Genomic DNA, 17357 nt, shown 5'->3' with positions numbered 1-17357 from the left:
AGTGTATATTTTAACTTTTCAGTCTGCCTTCAATAACATTATACCACTTCATATATACTAACAGAACCTTGCAAGAGTATATTCCATTCCCCCTCACCCACCCTATTATTTTTCAAATATATTTTTATTGATTTCAGAGAAGGGGGAGACAGATTGAAACATCAATGATGAGAGAGGATCATTGTCCCGCTGCCTCTTACACTACTGGGGATTGAACCTGCAACCCGGGCATGTGCCCTAACCAGAATCCAACAGTTGAAGCTCAATCACTGAAGCACATCGGCTGGGCCACCCTATTGTTTTTGTCCTATATTTCACTTCTACCTAGATCATAAGCCCAACACTGCATATAAGTCAGATGTTTTAATTTCATCTCTTTCATCAGATTTCTACCTACTCATTTCCACCGTCATCCACTGAACGCACTTACAGTCAGCATTACACAGTATTTTAAGTCACAATAACTTGAGCATTCCGTGTGTATCTTCCATTAGATTGTAAGTTTCTCGGGGCTGGGGGAGGGAGGGGGGGGCGGGGCCTATGTCTTAATTTCTTTAGAACCCTCCAGAGAGCCTAGAAGTTAAAGTTGGCAGCCTCGAGCTTCGAACAACACTGGTTGGGTCTCCAAAGCGCCATTTTGTCCAAGCGTAGAACTTCTGTTCCATCTTGCCACGCCTACCGGTCTGAGGTGTCTTGGTGCTCATGGACATTCTCCGTTTTCCATTAGAACAAAGGGCTTGTGGGATAGAGACACGAACGCAGCGCCGAGGAATCTGAGAAAACGGAATTTGACCTACCCACCCCCGAAGACTGAACGACCACCCTCTAAGAAGGGCCCGCTAACAGGTTTAGGGCACAAATCCCGCTCCCAAACCCAATTACCCGCCCGTTACCCTGGTCTCGGGCGCTGCCAACGCTAACGGATGTTGACACGGCAGCGAGGATCTGCAGTCCGGAGGTACCGTCGCTATGGTAACAGTGAGACGCAGGCGTACTTGGCGGCCTCTGACGGAAATGCTTAGAGACCAAACCTAGAGAACGGCGTCGCGCCGGCAGCCACGGCAACGACGTGCGGAGGCAGCGTGACTTACGGCCGCCCGGCCCCTCGGTGGGCGGGGAATTCGAAAGCCGGAGCGGGCGCCGGAGGGCGCGGGACCCGCCGCTCCGCAGGATGACCCAGTCGGTGGTCGTGCAGGGTGAGCTGCGCCGGGCCGGGGAGGACCCGGGCGGCGCGGAGCCCAGCGGCCTTGTGAGCCGCCTAATGTCTGTCCTCTTTCCTTCCTCTCGCCGATCGCAGTGGGCCAGTGCGGAAACCAGATCGGCTGCTGCTTTTGGGACCTGGCGCTCAGGGAGCACGCCGCGGTCAACCAGGTACCGGCCGACCGCCCCTCCTCCCCCCCCCCCCCCCCCCCCCCCCGAATCCCCTCTCCTGTCAACGAGGCTCCTCCAACAGAGGAGCAGGGTTTACTCTATTGGGCTTTTATCTGACCGATATGCGTTATTTGGAATCTTATCCGTAAAGAACAAACTACAGAACTAATTGATATGTAAACGTATATTGGCCTTAGATACATAATAGACTAAACGAAACCGAACACTTTCCCCTAATAATCAGGGTCTCATCTTTTATCAGGATTCTTGTGAAGACCAATTAGATAGTATGTAGGTCTGATGCCCAAATGTAGGTCTGCGTCCTGGAGAGAGGTCTGGGCACCGGAGGGCTGTCTGGGCCCCGGGTGGAGGTCTGGGTCAGGGGCTGGACCTCTGGGTCATGGAATGGTGGTCTGTACTACTGTGGATGTCTGGACTACGATAAAGGACTGGATACTGAATTCTAGGTCCAGCACCGGGATGACTTCCGGACCCTGGCATGAAGGTCTAGGACTCCGATGTAGGTCTGAACCCAGGACATAGGTCTGGGTCCTTGGAGGGTGGTTTGGACCCTGAAGGAGGTCTGGGCCCCGGGTGGAGGTCTGGGTCAGGGGCTGGACCTGTGGGTTATGGACTGGTGGTCTGGACTAGGGATGGAGGTCTGGCCCGCTGATACAAGACTGGATTCTCCGTTTGGGTTCTGGGCACCGGAATGGCCTTCTGGGCCCTGGCATGAAGATATGGGACCCGGATGTAGGTCTAGGTCCTGGAGAGAGGTCTGGGCACCGGAGGGCTGTCTGGGCCCCGGGTGGAGGTCTGGGTCAGGGGCTGGACCTCTGGGTCATGGAATGGTGGTCTGCACTACTGTGGATGTCTGGACTAGAATAAAGGACTGGATTCTGGGTTCGAGGTCTGGGCTCCTGAATGGAGTAGGCCCTGGCATGAAGGTCTGGGACCCGGATGTAGGTCTGAGCCCCTGATGTAGCTCTGGGTCCTGAGAGGGCGATTCGGGCCCCAGAGGGAGATCTGGCTCGTGCGCTGGACCTCTGGGTTCTGGACTGGTGGTCTGGACTACGGATGGAAATCTGGCCCCCGATACAAGCCTGGATTCTGGGTTTGCAGTCTGGGCCCAGGGATGGCGTTCTGGGCCCTGGCATGAAGGTCTGGGACCCGGATGTAGGTCTGAGCCCCAGATGTAGGTCTGGGTCCTGGGAGGGCGGTTCAGGCCCAGGATGGAGGTCTGTACCCCGGGATGGCCTTCTGGGCCCTGGCATGAAGGTCTGGGACCCAGATGGAGGTCTGAGCCCCGGATGTAGCTCTGGTTCCTGGGAGAGTGGTCGGGCTGCAGAGGGAGGTCGGGGGCCTGGGAGAAGGTCTGGCTCACGGGCTGGACCTCTGGGTTATGGACTAGTGGTCTGGACTACGAATAGAGATCTGGCCCCCTGATACAAGCCTGGATTCTGGGTTCGAGGTCCGGGGCCCGGGATGACTTCCCGGCCCTGGCATGAAGGTCTAGGACCCGGATGTAGGTCTGGGTCCTGGGAGTGTAGTTTGGGCCCTAGAGGGAGGTCTGGGTTATGTGCTGGTGGTCTGGACTTCTGATGGAGATCTGGCCCGCTGATACAAGACTGGATTCTGGGTTTAAGGTCTGGGCCCCAGGATGGCCTTCTAGGCCCTGGCATGAAGTATGTCTTGGTCTTGGAGGGTGGTTCGGGCCCTGGAGGGAGGTCTGGGCCACAAAAAAAAAAAAAAAAAAAAAAAAAAAAAAAAACAGAGAGAGAGAGAGAGAATGTAAAAGAGGTAATGTGTGCCATTAATTATTCCTTGATTTAACCAGTGTGCTTTTAAAATGATCACCAAGAATTCAGAGAAAGCTCACTTGATTCTAGGGTCCTAGGGGACTGCACCACCCTTCCCCGAACTGAACTTCTAGATCTCAGGACATTTTCTCTTCTATGGATTGGAAGACTGGGTCTAAGCATCCTGTGATAACTTGCTTTTTCTTTTCATAGTCACATACCACCTATTACAGTATTGTGGGCTTATTAAATGGCAAGGACTTCCTTTGGGAAAGAGGCAAAACTTAATGAAATGCTGTCAATATGTTCTTTCTTTTTAGAAAGGAATTTATGATGAGGCAATAAGCAGCTTCTTTAGAAACGTGGATACCAGGTAAGATGAGACGGTGCATATCACATAGGGTAATGATTACTCTTCCTGTTCTTCAAAGGACAGTACAAACAGCTGATAACTGTAAAGAACTTGTCTGGCTTTTTTTGTTTGTTTTTCTCATTAAAAGCATGTTTCTCATAACATTACTATTCTCATGTCACTCTTCAGAGCAGAACAACGGGTTTTCTCTTAAGACTATATTAAGCAACAAAAAGGACCTTTAGTATACCTTTTCTAAACTCGACCTGTAAATATAGTTTCACTTAAAGGACTGCTAAAAATTGCTCTTAGTGTATCTTGTTAATGCATCCAGTAATGGCTTATCTTTTGAAAGAAAATATTGTGTACATTTCTGGTATGTTATTTGTGGTCAGGAATATGCTCCACGAGTAGAATGTGCTGAGAGGGAAAGAGCAATTGTCAAATTACTTTGGTTTATTCAGATCATCTTTTATCTGAAAGAGTAATTTCACATTCAAGGTTTATTCATAGCTTTTAATGTTAAATTATTAAGTTCATGCATTTTCAAAACACTTAAAGCCAAACTGTGGTGGGCTTGAGCTGAAAAATATGTACTTCATATCGGGTTTTAATCTAGTTCCGTAAAAATTCCAGTTCTAATTTGAATTAATTGGTTGGGTTTTGAGGCAGTTACCTCCTTCATGATGAATTCCAGAGTATGACCCTCAGGCTTGCAAACCCAGAAACCTTGTGGACACCTTTAGAATGAGTCCAGTGCTGAATACTACAGACAGATGCGCCAAACTAAAAGTGGAGGGTCAATGTGTTAATTGGCAGTAGAAACTATAACTCAAGAAGACTAGATACTCATTTTCCTTCAGAAGCACATTCTCTTCCGTAGGAAATCTACCTGAAAAGTTAAGTAATAGAAGTTTTTTTAGTGACCATGGCGACCAAGAGTAGTTCAGTGTATTGCCCTCATAACTGGTGTCATTTACCTTCATTATATGGAAATACCTATCGTGGACTAGATTCCCTCTTGTTTGTGAACTAGAACATCCTCTCCCCTAAATCCTATTAAGAGACTCAAATTTGCAGTTGTAACACTTCCTTTCAGATGCTTCTACTAAATTCCAACTCCTTCTTGGGGGCCAGTCCCTTCATTGAATGTTACATAGTTGAGACTCAGCCTGGGAGCTAGTCCCTCTGAATAAGGTGACTTCACATAACTATACTGTCATCTACTCTGTTTCATAATTAACCTTCGAGCAATCTTATTTCCCCTGTATTGAGTTTGGGATGAAGGGGAGAAGGGGCTTGGCATATCGCTGTTTCCATTTACTATCAACATATCTAGAACTATTCCATAAGTTAGTACAAAACCTTTTGAAAACAAGACCACTTCTTTGTGTATGCTTCTTTACCTATTTAAGGAAATGATCGTACCTTTTTAGCAGCATGATAGGAATTTACCTATAGCAGGGTTTGGCAGACCTTTCCTGTAAAGGGTCAGATGGCAAATATTTTAGGTTTTGCAGATATAAAGTTCATAAACAAACGGGTGTAGCTGTGTTCCAATAAAACGTTATTTAAGAGAACAAACAGCTGCTCAGAGGACCATAGTTTATCAACCTTTGACCTACAGCATTTTCTGCTTAATTCTGCTGCCCTTCATATATTGTGTCTTCTTGTAAACAATATTGACTCGTATACTATGTTTGGTCCTAGATTATTTACTTTGGTAACTATGTTCAACATGAAATTCTAGGAACACCCTTAGGTAGTCAATGGTATATAGTCAATAGTACATTTGTTGTTAAGTGTTTAGCTATAACAGGAAACTTCATTAATGGTGGCTTAAGCAATAAAGGTATCCAGTTATCTCAGATTAAAAATAAAACGGGAATTTGTATGTTCTAGGTTTGGAGAAGTGCCTTTAACGCGCCTTTAACGCCAAGATACTATCGTATCATTATCCTTAGTGTGTTGACTTTTTTTGTCTTATGTTTGTTACTTCATAACTATGAAATGGCAGCCTCCAATCTAGGAATCACATCATATTCATGCACAGGTAGGAAGGCAGCAGAATTGGCACCATCTGCATCTGGGCCTTTTTATCTCATTAGCCAGAACTGGATTACATGGCCAGCACTAACTACAAAGAAAGCCAGGGAAATAAGTACCTCATTTTTTTGGTCTAATGGGAGGTAGGTAAGGGAGTGATTAGGGATGGTGGCTCCTTTGTTATCTTTTGTGTCTGTCTCACCTGGCCTATGAGTAGCTTTATTATATAAATGGAAGTTAACTTGATTACCTAATAGCACTAATAGCCATGGAAGATCTTATGATTTTTTTTTATTATTATTTTTCATCACCAAATTTCAGAGTGGCTGGTGATGGTGGCAGCATTTCCAAGGGGAAAATTTGTTCTTTAAAAGCACGGGTAAGATATATACACTTGGATTCTTATATCACATGTATTTCTAATATACTGTGTAATACTATTTTAATTGCCAGTTTACAATAGCATAGTTAATTAACTACATAAATAATTGAATTCACAAATTGTAACTCCACTGGAGTCAGTACTTTATATCAAACTTGACTGTCTCTCCTCAATAAAATGGTAGAGCATATAATTTGGTGGTTAAGAGTCAGTATTCTACACCCAGGCTATCCAGATTTGAATCTCAGCTCTACCACTTACTAGCTCAGTGATCATAGCCAAGTTAGGTAACTTTCCCAGGCCTCAGTTTCCTGGTGTATAAAGTAGGTTTGTGAGGATTTAATGGGGTGGTATATATAAGCTCTTAGAACAGTGGTATATGTAGTAAGTGCTTAACATGACATGATCACAAGCACTTAAAAACCCCTCTATGACACTGAATCAAAAAGTTAATAGCTTTATAGTGTACCCTAAGGTTATTTCACAATATTTTTTTCAGCTTTGCTTTATTTATTTAACTTTTTCCCTCTTTTTCCTCACTGTGGAAAATATGGGAACTAAAGCACGAGACAGCAGGGGTAGTGGGTATATAATCCTACTGCCAACCTATCCCTGCTATATTTTCTTTGGCTATATATTTTGCTATATTTCCTTCTAGTCTTCTCTGTTTCTCTCCATAATTAATTTTATGAGTTTTTTATTCTGGTTTTCTTAGTAATAGAGGTTATCTCCCATGTCAGAAAAGTTTGTGGTAATGAATTAGATTGTGAGTTACTTGGGGAGGGACCATTGTCATCTTTGACATCTACATAGTGCTTGGCTTTGCACATAATAATAAGTTTACGGCTTGAATTGACAATTTCTGGCTGCGATTCACAAAGAGCAGCTTGGTTGCTCCTAGTAAACAAATGCATTAATGCACCTTATATTGAAAATTTTTTCTGGTAAGGTTACCTTCTAGATTTCTGAGACCTTGTTCTCAAGAAATTTACAGTCACATAAGCACATGAATAAAAGAATAGTTAGAACATCAGTTGAGGGGATTATTCAATTTTTTTTTCCCTCCACTTGGTAATTTAGAGTAGGGTAAGAGTTTAGAATCCATCTTTTATTGGATTTCACCTTTTGAGCAGAGTGAAATTATTTTTTATTTCTTATATCAGAGTCTACATATCAAATAGAGATCTGATTAAGCTTAAATTAGAAGAACAATGCAACTTTTAGCTCATAAGTTATTTTCACTTACAGAGTGACTAAAGAAAAATATGTTAATTCAATCTTATTTCTCTTCAGGCTGTCTTGATTGACATGGAGGAAGGGGTCGTCAATGAAATTCTGCAGGGACCTTTGAGAGATGTATTTGATAGCAAGCAGCTCATCACTGATATTTCTGGCTCAGGGAATAATTGGTGAGAATATGCCAACCATTAAAATGGAAATGTCTTCAGAAAAAAAAGAGCAATCTTTTCTTCATTCTAATAGGTCCTGCTGACATGAAATCAAAATAGAACATTCCATACCTAACTCTAGGCCTTTCCCCCATCATCTTTTCCTTGATAAATAATGGTGTTTCATACTTTTTGGAAATTATTCTTTCTCATCTTTTTAAAGAAAAACATGATTCATGAAAAATTGATTTACTAAATTCCTCGTTGTAAATTGATTCTTGCGTAATACGAAATAGTGACAGAAGTTTTAAGTATTGTTATAAACTGTTCTCTTACCTATAGTATTTGGCTCTTATCAAGTTCCCCAATAGAATTGATATAGAGATGCAAGCCAGACCAGTGTCCCAGTATTCAAGTTCAGCCTGAGGCTCTGTTTGGCCCTTAAAGTACAATGGTTGCTTCTCCTTAACGGGGGAAAAAAGCTCTAACAACGATCATTTAATTATTTGCAAGTCTAATGTTTATTTTAAATATTTGCAGTCAGTCCCTCAGGTTCACAATGTGTAATGATGTATAATTTCACTAAAGCATGAATTTGAATCTTGTGTTCTGGGAGAGTCATTTTGAGAGAACCAGTCACTAAATGAATACACCTAACTACCGGTTGCCGGGAAATCATGTTCATCATAGTGAACTTGCAAATTTGGGCAGGTAAAAAGGCTTACAGATCCTCATGAATATCACTTTTTACTGTGTGCCGTTTCTTCTAGTAATAACATAGTAATGTGACCAATGTTTTTCTCATATTTTAAACAAAATAGCTTTAAATTTTTTGTCTTTCCAATTGACTACATTCTGCTTTTTAATATGTAAAATTCTCTGCAATTGGAGTTTACTCAAAATCTTATTTTGTTGTAATTATACCTTAAGCAAAAAATAAGAGAGGAACACCATAGTTTAATATCCATTGATAATGAGCTCTCTTATCAGGATATCTGAGGATTATAAATATATATTTACTAAATTTTCTACCTACTCTCATTGAGATATCATATTATTTATGGACTAGAGGCCCAATGCACAAAATTCGTGCATGGGGGAGGGGTGTGTCCCTCAGCCCAGCCTGCACCCTCTCCAATCTGGGACATCCCTCTCACAATCCAGGACTGCTGGCTCCCAACTGCTCGCCTGCCTGCCTTCCTGATTGCCCCTAACTGCTTCTGCCTGCCAGCCTGATCACCCCCTAAACACTCCCCAGCCAGCCTTATTGCCTCTAACTGCCCTCCCCTGAAGGCCTGGTCACCCCTAACTGCCCTCTTCTGCAGGCCTGGTCCCTCCCAACTGCCATCCCCTGCAGGCCTGGGTCCCCCCGCAACTGCCCTTCCCTACAGGCCCGGTCACCCCCAACTTCCCTCCTCTGCCATCCTGGTCACCCCTAACTGCCCTCCCCTGCAGGCTTGATCGCCCCCAACTGCCCTCCCTTGCAGGCCTGGTCCCTCCCAACTTCCCTCCCCTGCTGGCCATCTTGTGGCGGCCATCTTGTGTCCACATGGGGCAGCCATCTTTGACCACATGGGGGCAGCCATCTTGTGTTTTGGAGTGATGGTCAATTTGCATATTACTCTTTTATTAGATAGGATATGAAACAGGAATAGGAGTTACTTAATATGGTAAAAATACTTCTTTGAGTTTTCTATAATTTCATTTAGATCAGAAATAAAAATCTTGAAATAGTAAATGTAAGGAATGTTTTTTAATCTTTTTTTTTTCTTCCAGGGCTGTGGGGCACAAAGTTTTTGGCAGTCTTTATCAAGAACAGATTTTAGAGAAACTCAGAAAGTCAGCAGAGCACTGTGATTGTTTGCAGTGTTTTTTTATAATACATTCCATGGGAGGAGGTAAAGTTATTCATTCATTTACCTGTAACATTGTGAAAATGCAACTGGGAATTCATTTTGCAAACATAAGTCTTGTTTTCAGTCCTATGCTTGATAAAGAGAGAACAATTAAGAGAGTGTGTGTTTATGAATGTATATACATAGCAAGTTTTTATCTTAATGTTTATCAAAGTACTACCATTAAAAAATTAATCTTTTTAAGAGTCAGTAGGAAAAAAAAAGTCAATAGAATGGAATCTGAAATTTTTTTCTTCCTCTACCTTTAGTTTCTTTTACTGGATTTCCAGTTACATTTTATTATATATGAGTTTTGGGGGAATGCTGACTTTCTCCTAAGAGTTTACTTGTGCAGTCCCTTATCCTAACTAAAGCTAAGTATTTCTGGCATGTTCACAGGTATGCTTGCAAAAGAATATCAGAATCCACTCTAGCCGGGTAGCTCGATTCTTGGTCAGGGCATATACATAAGTTTCAGGTTAGATCCCCTGTCTGGAAACATATGGAAGGCAACCAATCAATGATGTGTCTCTATGTCTTTCTCTTTCTCCCTCCTTCCCTTCCTCCGCTCCTTCTACTCTCTCCAAAATTAAACATATCCTTGGGTGAGGATAAAAATATATATGTGTGTGTGTGTGTGTATATTACACACTATATCAGAATTCATCCTTTCTCTAACCACCTTCACACCTTTGTTTTGTTCAATAAGAAATAAGTAAAAGAAATAATTTTAGTCAACTCCTCTAAATCATTTCTCATGTGGTAATCAATTACCTTGACCTACAATAAGTGGTTTGCATTGCTCTCTTTCCCCTGGAGAGTCTACCTTGCAAGTGAAGTATTTTGCTTCCCTATTTATGAAATAGAAACAGATCATAATCTGCTAATTTCATACTAGGATTATCTAATTTTAAAAGAAAAATTTGCTGCGTTTTTTTTCTCCAATCTGAGATTAAGATTTTCTATTCAGCAGGTTAAACATATCTATTTATTCAGTAGGTTAAACATACATACGATTTTTAAATTAAAGTCATAATTACTATGTAACCATGCCTATAGAAGACCATCATTAAATTAAGAAACAAATTTTCTTTGTGATAGTATAGTTAACATGCAAGTTTGAGTATTTAAAAAAAAACAACACAGTTTGATTTATAGTTCATTATGGTACCTTCAAAATCTCAGAAGATTATAATTCACTGAAAATGACAAAAATAATTTAATACTGAAGGTTAAAAATGAGGGTCTCCTTTCCCACATTCAATCTCTAGTGTGTCTCTTTACAGGTAATTAAATTTGCCAGTGTCATCCTTCCAGATACTTTCTATGCCTCTTAAAAGTGTGTGTGTGTGTATCTATATATATAAAAGGCTAATATTTAAAATTTCCCCTCGGGAGTTCGACCGAGAGAACAGGAGTTTGATCACTTTCTATGACGTGTGCTGACCACCAGGGGGCGGTGCGGAACATGGCGGGGGTGCTGAGGGAGCAAGGGAAGGAGGAGGTGGGGAGGCAGGGAGGCAGGGGGAACTGTGTGGTGATGGTGGCGGTGTGGGCAGCAAGGGAAGGAGGAGGTGGGGAGGCAGGGAACCTGATTGGCCCTGATTGCAGGCCAGGCCTAGGGACCCTACCCGTGCACGAATCTCGTGCACTGAGCCTCTAGTTTTTACATAAACAAGATCATGCAATATGTATTATTCTATAATTTTTCCACTTTATATTTTTCTCACATGTCTTTCAATATCAACTGTCTCAGAGATTTCAATTGTGTAAATAGGTAATAATTTTTAAAGTCAGTCCTCCTTAGTGGATGTTAAGTTGTTTATGGTGTTTAGTTATTACAAAAATCCCCAATGAACTTCTGGTACATACATCTCTGTTCACTTGTGCCACTATAGCTGTAGGCAATATTCCTAGAAAGGAAAGTGAGACCAAAGAATATGTAATTTAAAATTTTGATCCTTTACTAAATACCTTCTTACATTATTGCACCAACCCATATTATTAGCAACAATTTATAAAAGTTTATTTCCCGATACTATCATCAACACCAAGTATGAGACATAAATCTAATATGTTCAAAATTATATTGTTTTAAATTGTATTTATTTAGAAGATAGGTTGAGCATCTTCATATCTTTTTCATTTGACTTATTTTGAGTTAGATATTTATATACTTAGCCCATTATTCTTAATTTTTTGTTTGTTGATTTATGTGACCTCTTTATTAAAGAAATTTAGTCCTCTATCATGTGTGTTGAAGATTTCTTCTTAAGTTTGCCTTTTCATTAGTTTATGGGTTTTCTTTATCTATGTATAGAAGTTTTTTTATTTTTCATGGATCAAAACTGTCTTTTCTATAATAGCTTTGGTTTTGTATAATGCTTAGAAAGTCTTTCTCATTAAAGATTAACAAAAAAACCTCCCTCACTTTTATCTAGTATTTTTAACATCACCACCTTTTTTGTTTGTTTTAGAGAGGCGGGGAGAGCAGAAGAGAAGGAGAGAGAGAAAGACATCGATTTGTTGTTCCACTTATTTATGTATTCCCTTGGTTGGCTGATTTTTGTAGGTGCCCTGACCAGGGATTGAACCTGCAACCTTGGCATGACAGGACTACGCTCTAACAACTGAGCTATTCTGTACTCCACCAAAGATGTTAAGATAGTTTTGCTTTTTGTTTTAAGTTGCCTAATATTAAATGTGGATTGAATGCTGTCTTAGTTGAATTTTTTTTTGTCCTTCAATCAGTTCTTTGACATCATATAGGTATAAATTTAATGTGAAAAAGAGTGAAATATAGAAAGGCCTCTCAACCTCACAGTAAGGGCCAGACATTGAATTCAGAACTTGAAGCCTCACTACCCATTTGGTCTTAATCTCCTTATCTGAAATTAGATGAGTTAATATATAATCACAGGAATAAGTTTAAAAGTTCTTAATATATATTTCCACCAAAAAAGAAACACCATAGAATTCCAAGTTCCTCATATTATATTCTGAATCATTTATGCTATTTGTTATCTTTTTGAAATTTAATCCTCAGGAACAGGATCTGGACTTGGCACATTTCTTTTAAAGGTACTTGAAGATGAATTCCCAGAAGTATACAGATTTGTGACTTCAATTTATCCTTCTGGTGAGGATGATGTCATAACTTCACCTTATAATAGCATCTTGGCAATGAAGGAACTTAATGAGCATGCAGACTGTGTGTTGCCCATTGACAACCAAGTAAGAAATGACATTGTAATATATGTATATATTGCATATACAGTCATTCCTGTGTTATGCTTAGATGAAACATTCTTTACTTTTCAGCCTTCCCATCTAAAAATTTAATTTGTTTTCTTTCTCTTCTTTCTTTCCTGATAGAATGCTATCTGTGTCCACTCTTCTTAGTAACTTCTCTCTCAATATTTTTCTCTTAAAAGTCCTTATTTGACATCATTAGCAAAATTGACCTTGTGGTGAATTCTGGAAAGTTGGGTACAGCTGTAAAGCCAAAGAGTCTGGTTACTTCAAGTGCTGGGGCTTTTAAACAGCGGCAGGAAAAGCCCTTTGATGCGATGAACAACATTGTGGCAAATTTGCTGCTCAACCTGACAAGGTAATCCTATGGTGCTATACCTAAGGACAGTTTCAAAACTTCAAAACTAAGCTGTACTTAGAATAGCATTTTTTAGTTATTCTAAGTTGTCGAAGCTTCTTATGTTTTTATTTTATTTTGTCTAGTGATTTCAAATCTTGAGTGAAGAACCAGAATTTTAATTTCTATGGCTCCAAAGGAGCATTTCCCTAGGTATATTACATGGAATAATAAAAGTTTTTGTGGTAGATACACTTGAGAAACTCTTGTTTAGGCAAAAGCAAACTTTTTTTGCTATATATAGAATGTTTTAATCTTTAAAACCAGCTGATCTATATCTTCTCATTAGCTGATCCAAAATATTTCCTTGACTTTAATCTAAAAGGTTGCTTTGTCATTATTATATTCTAAAGCATAAAGCTTATTAAGCGGACACCTAAGGAATTTAGTAAAGATTACAGAATGAATAAATAAATAATTATTAACTAACGTGTTTAACTCAATCTAAAGACTGTTTTAAGTAAGATATTTTTATATACATATGTAATGAGCAACTGTAATAGTGTGTTGGTTATACCTCAGGTAAGCCAGAAATAAGAATTGCTATAGAGGTTGTGTTATATTTTAGTTATCTTTATACATCATATTCATGATACTGAATTTCTCTAATACAGGGGGAAAAGAGTATATATTCTCTACTGAAGAACAGGGTATTGAGAGGATTTAAGAAAATGCCTGCTAAGTAAATCAAGTTACACTTAAAGTATATAACTTTAAAATTAAACTTTTTTCTCATGCTTTAATATAATGTTTTAGCTCTGCGAGGTTTGAAGGATCCCTTAATATGGACCTTAATGAAATCAGCATGAATTTAGTTCCTTTTCCTCAACTGCATTATCTTGTGTCAAGCCTAACACCTCTGTATACACTGGCAGATGTTAACATTCCTCCTCGAAGGTAAGCTGTAGTAACTTTATTCCAATGACTTGAGAACTTGAGTTACCTTTAAAAAAATATTTTTTAAGAGAAACGTTTATATTAACTATTTCTTTGTGAGAAATACATAAAATATAGTTGATGGTGGCCATTTTTCCATTTAATGAATGCTTCTTTATTTAGAAATTATTGCTTTTTATTTATTTATTTATTTATTTTTTAATATTTTTATTGAGGTATTATATGTGTACATATCTTACTATAAATTATTGCTTTTTAAAATGTCAATATTGCCGAAACCGGTTTGGCTCAGTGGGTAGAGCGTCGGCCTGCGGACTGAAGGGTCCCAGGTTCGATTCCGGTCAAGGGCATGTACCTTGGTTGAGGGCACATCCCCAGTAGGGGGTGTGCAAGAGGCAGCTGATCGATGTTTCTAACTCTCTATCCCTCTCTCTTCCTCTCTGTAATAAAATCAATAAAATAAAAAAAAATAAATAAATAAAATGTCAATATTGCTCTAACCGGTTTGGCTCAGTGGATAGAGCATTAGCCTGCGGACTCAAGGGTCCCAGTTTTGATTCCTGTCAAGGTCATGTACCTTGGTTGCGGGCACATTCCCAGTAGGGGGTGTGCAGGAGGCAGCTGATCAATGATTATCTCATCATTGATGTTTCTCTCCCTCTCCCTTCCTCTCTGAAATCAATAAAAAAAAAATTTAAAAAAAAAAAAAAGACTTCACTCACTTAAAAGTCTCCCTCTTCAGGAACATTACTATAGAGTTTCATGTTTTATAGGGGAGCCTAACATTGTCTTTGATAGTTTCCTCATGATTATTCCTGATTTATGATAATTTTAAAGAGACAAAGTCATTTTCTCTTAGTGTTGTAGGCCAGTGGTCGGCAAACTCATTAGTCAACAGAGCCAAATATCAACAGTACAACGATTGAAATTTCTTTTGAGAGCCAAATTTTTTAAACTTAAACTTCTTCTAATGCCACTTCTTCAAAATAGACTTGCCCAGGCCATGGTATTTTGTGGAAGAGCCACATTGAAGGGGCCAAAGAGCCGCATGTGGCTCGCGAGCCGCAGTTTGCCGACCACGGTTGTAGGCTTTTAATTAGTTTTGATAGTTCTGGTACTATGCAAGTAGATAAGCATCTATATATATAAAAGCCAAGCGACCGGAATGACCAGAACAACCAGTTGCTATGATGCACACTGCAGCAGCCAACCAGCCCAATAGGGGCCCGGATCAGCCCCTGACCCCAATCAGAGGCGGTGCCGGCCTACCAACCTCCTGTGGCTGATCAGCCGCCATCGGGGCAGGCCGGCCAGACCCCACCCATGCATGAATTTGTGCACCGGGCCTCTAGTACTGAAATAAGTAATAATGACACAAGTTCCCAAAATCAGCATTTCATAGAGCTCACTAATGATATAGTTAACATTTGTAGATACCTGAAACCACCAATATATTGTAGAAGCTTTTTATTTAAAAAAAAAAAAAAAAGATATGTCATTCCCTCTGTGCTCGTATTCTGTAAAAGATTGCTTTGAGAAAATTATAGCAGAGATTGAGAATATATTTGCATGTAAAGTTTTACCTACAGATGACTGTCTTCATTTTATAGTTATACATAGAAGAAAGATGTAATATTTTGTATAACAGTGACTCTTATTGTTCTAGATTGGATCAAATGTTTTCAGATGCTTTTAGTAAAGATCACCAGCTAATTCAGGCCGACCCCAAACACAGTCTCTACCTCGCCTGTGCCCTCATGGTTAGAGGAAATGTCCAGATTTCAGATCTTCGCAGAAATATTGAAAGGTTTGATTTTGTATTTTTTCAAGATAATTTGTTATGTGTACTGCTGTGACAGTGTAGCATAATAATTAGGATAGTCTCTCTTCGAACTCTAGCCATTTAAGTAAAGCATGACCTTGAGCAAACTGCTTAGCCTCTCTGAGCCTTATTTTCCTCAAATGAAGAATAAGAATAACAATAGTACGGAGTTGTTATTTTTAAGTACTAAATGATATATTTCCTGAGAGTGTTCAAAAAATTTAACTATTGTTACTGTGTTTATTACTACCACTACTACCACTACACTGCTTCTAAGTTTATGTTTTGCTATTTATTCTCAGTCTGTTTTTCAGAAAATTGCTCTGTTGAATTACAAAGTAAATTATAATACTTGTATTTATTTTCATCCCCAGATTTCTAATGTTAAGGAATGTGTTTCTAGCTTTATGAATCGCCACACAACTAATGTCCTCCTACTAAATGTTTCTTAGTTCACGGTCAGACTGTACCACAATACTGCTAATAGTAAAAAATAGATAACTTACATTATAAACTAACGGTACCATCAGTAACGCAGTAACGTTTACCTAATGTGAGCTGCTGTAATACGACAGACATTTAATTCTTACCTTAGGTCTTTGTATCTCAGATTAAAACCTTCTCTACAGTTTGTCTCCTGGAATCAAGAAGGCTGGAAGACCAGCCTGTGTTCAGTTCCTCCTGTGGGCCATTCCCATTCATTATTAGCTTTAGCAAATAACACGTGTGTGAAGCCTACCTTCATGGAACTGAGAGAGAGATTCATGAGGCTCTACAAGAAAAAGGTAATTGTCGGCACCTTTTGTAATTATGTGTGTTTATTTTGGCTATTTGTGATGTATTCTCAAGAATTGTACTCTTACAAATCAGGGGGATTCTATCTCCTATATTCATTGCACTGATTATAACTAAAGAGCAGAGGCTAACTCAGACCATCTAAATGAGAAATCTCATGAATTTATAGTTCTCATTTCTCTTGTAAATCTGAGTGAACTATCATTTTAATACAGGATGTTTACATTTTAGGATAGTTATATGTATCACATTTCCTGAAAATAGTCAACATCATTCGGTTTTTTTAATTTATAGGCTCATCTTCACCACTACCTGCAAATTGAAGGGATGGAGGAAAGCTGTTTCACAGAAGCGGTGTCGTCTTTATCAGCTCTCATCCAGGAATACAGCCAACTGGATGCCACAAAAAGCATGCCCGTGGAAGACTTACCCAGACTGAGCGTCGCTGTGTAAAACAGACCCGAAAATGCTTTTCCTTTTCCTTTAATCTTACCTTGCTTTTTCAGAACTTTTGTGATTCAGAAAGCCCAGTTTGTGTTTTTCCTATTAGGGAGTATTTTTGTCTGCAAGAGTAGTTCCGTTTAATCACCATTGATAATACCAGTGTGTGAAATTAGTAAGTCCTAGTACCTTAACTTCAAACATTGTCTTCAGAAAATTCCCTTTTTCTAAAATTGAGAGAATGCAGTTCTTTAGTATTTTACTTTATTTATACTCATAGTTAGGTATTTATACAATAAGAATCATGTCTTAGTTACAAATGTTGTACAGATATATTTTTATATTTATTTATAATTTATGTTTTCATATTCTGTTTAAATTCTTCTGATTTTTTAGAAATAAGTACAGGGAGTTGAAGCCACAATATAAATATTTCTGTGTAACATCCACTAACCTCAGGGAAAGATTTTATGACATCTATTGAGTTTTGGTTTCTTCTTTGGATAACCTTGTTTGCACT

The 17357-nt window shown here is 39.5% G+C and overlaps 1 protein-coding gene across 3 annotated transcripts; it reads left to right on the top strand.

Annotated features, from left to right (window-relative positions):
• The first annotated feature begins 1082 nt into the window (after nucleotides 1-1082).
• TUBE1 (tubulin epsilon 1) lies at nucleotides 1083-16888 on the top strand. 3 transcript variants are annotated; one of them, XM_054722418.1, is made up of 12 exons: nucleotides 1083-1196; nucleotides 1298-1371; nucleotides 3491-3543; nucleotides 5890-5947; nucleotides 7244-7359; nucleotides 9115-9236; nucleotides 12280-12467; nucleotides 12668-12843; nucleotides 13639-13779; nucleotides 15446-15586; nucleotides 16197-16386; nucleotides 16691-16888. In XM_054722418.1, the coding sequence occupies exons 1-12, from the start codon at nucleotides 1172-1174 to the stop codon at nucleotides 16847-16849; spliced, it is 1443 nt and encodes a 480-aa protein (XP_054578393.1). In that variant the 5' UTR covers nucleotides 1083-1171; the 3' UTR covers nucleotides 16850-16888. The 3 variants fall into 3 exon arrangements, 2 of the variants coding, with proteins under 2 accessions (XP_054578393.1, XP_054578392.1); XR_008557287.1 differs by having other exon boundaries at nucleotides 1093-1196; nucleotides 16231-16386; nucleotides 16691-16774; XM_054722417.1 differs by having other exon boundaries at nucleotides 1093-1196; nucleotides 16212-16386.
• Nucleotides 16889-17357: the final 469 nt, after the last annotated feature.

Source organism: Eptesicus fuscus, chromosome 10 (assembly GCF_027574615.1).
Source record: "Eptesicus fuscus isolate TK198812 chromosome 10, DD_ASM_mEF_20220401, whole genome shotgun sequence".
Classification (NCBI taxonomy): domain Eukaryota; kingdom Metazoa; phylum Chordata; class Mammalia; order Chiroptera; family Vespertilionidae; genus Eptesicus; species Eptesicus fuscus.
This window is presented reverse-complemented; position numbering and strand designations above follow the sequence as displayed.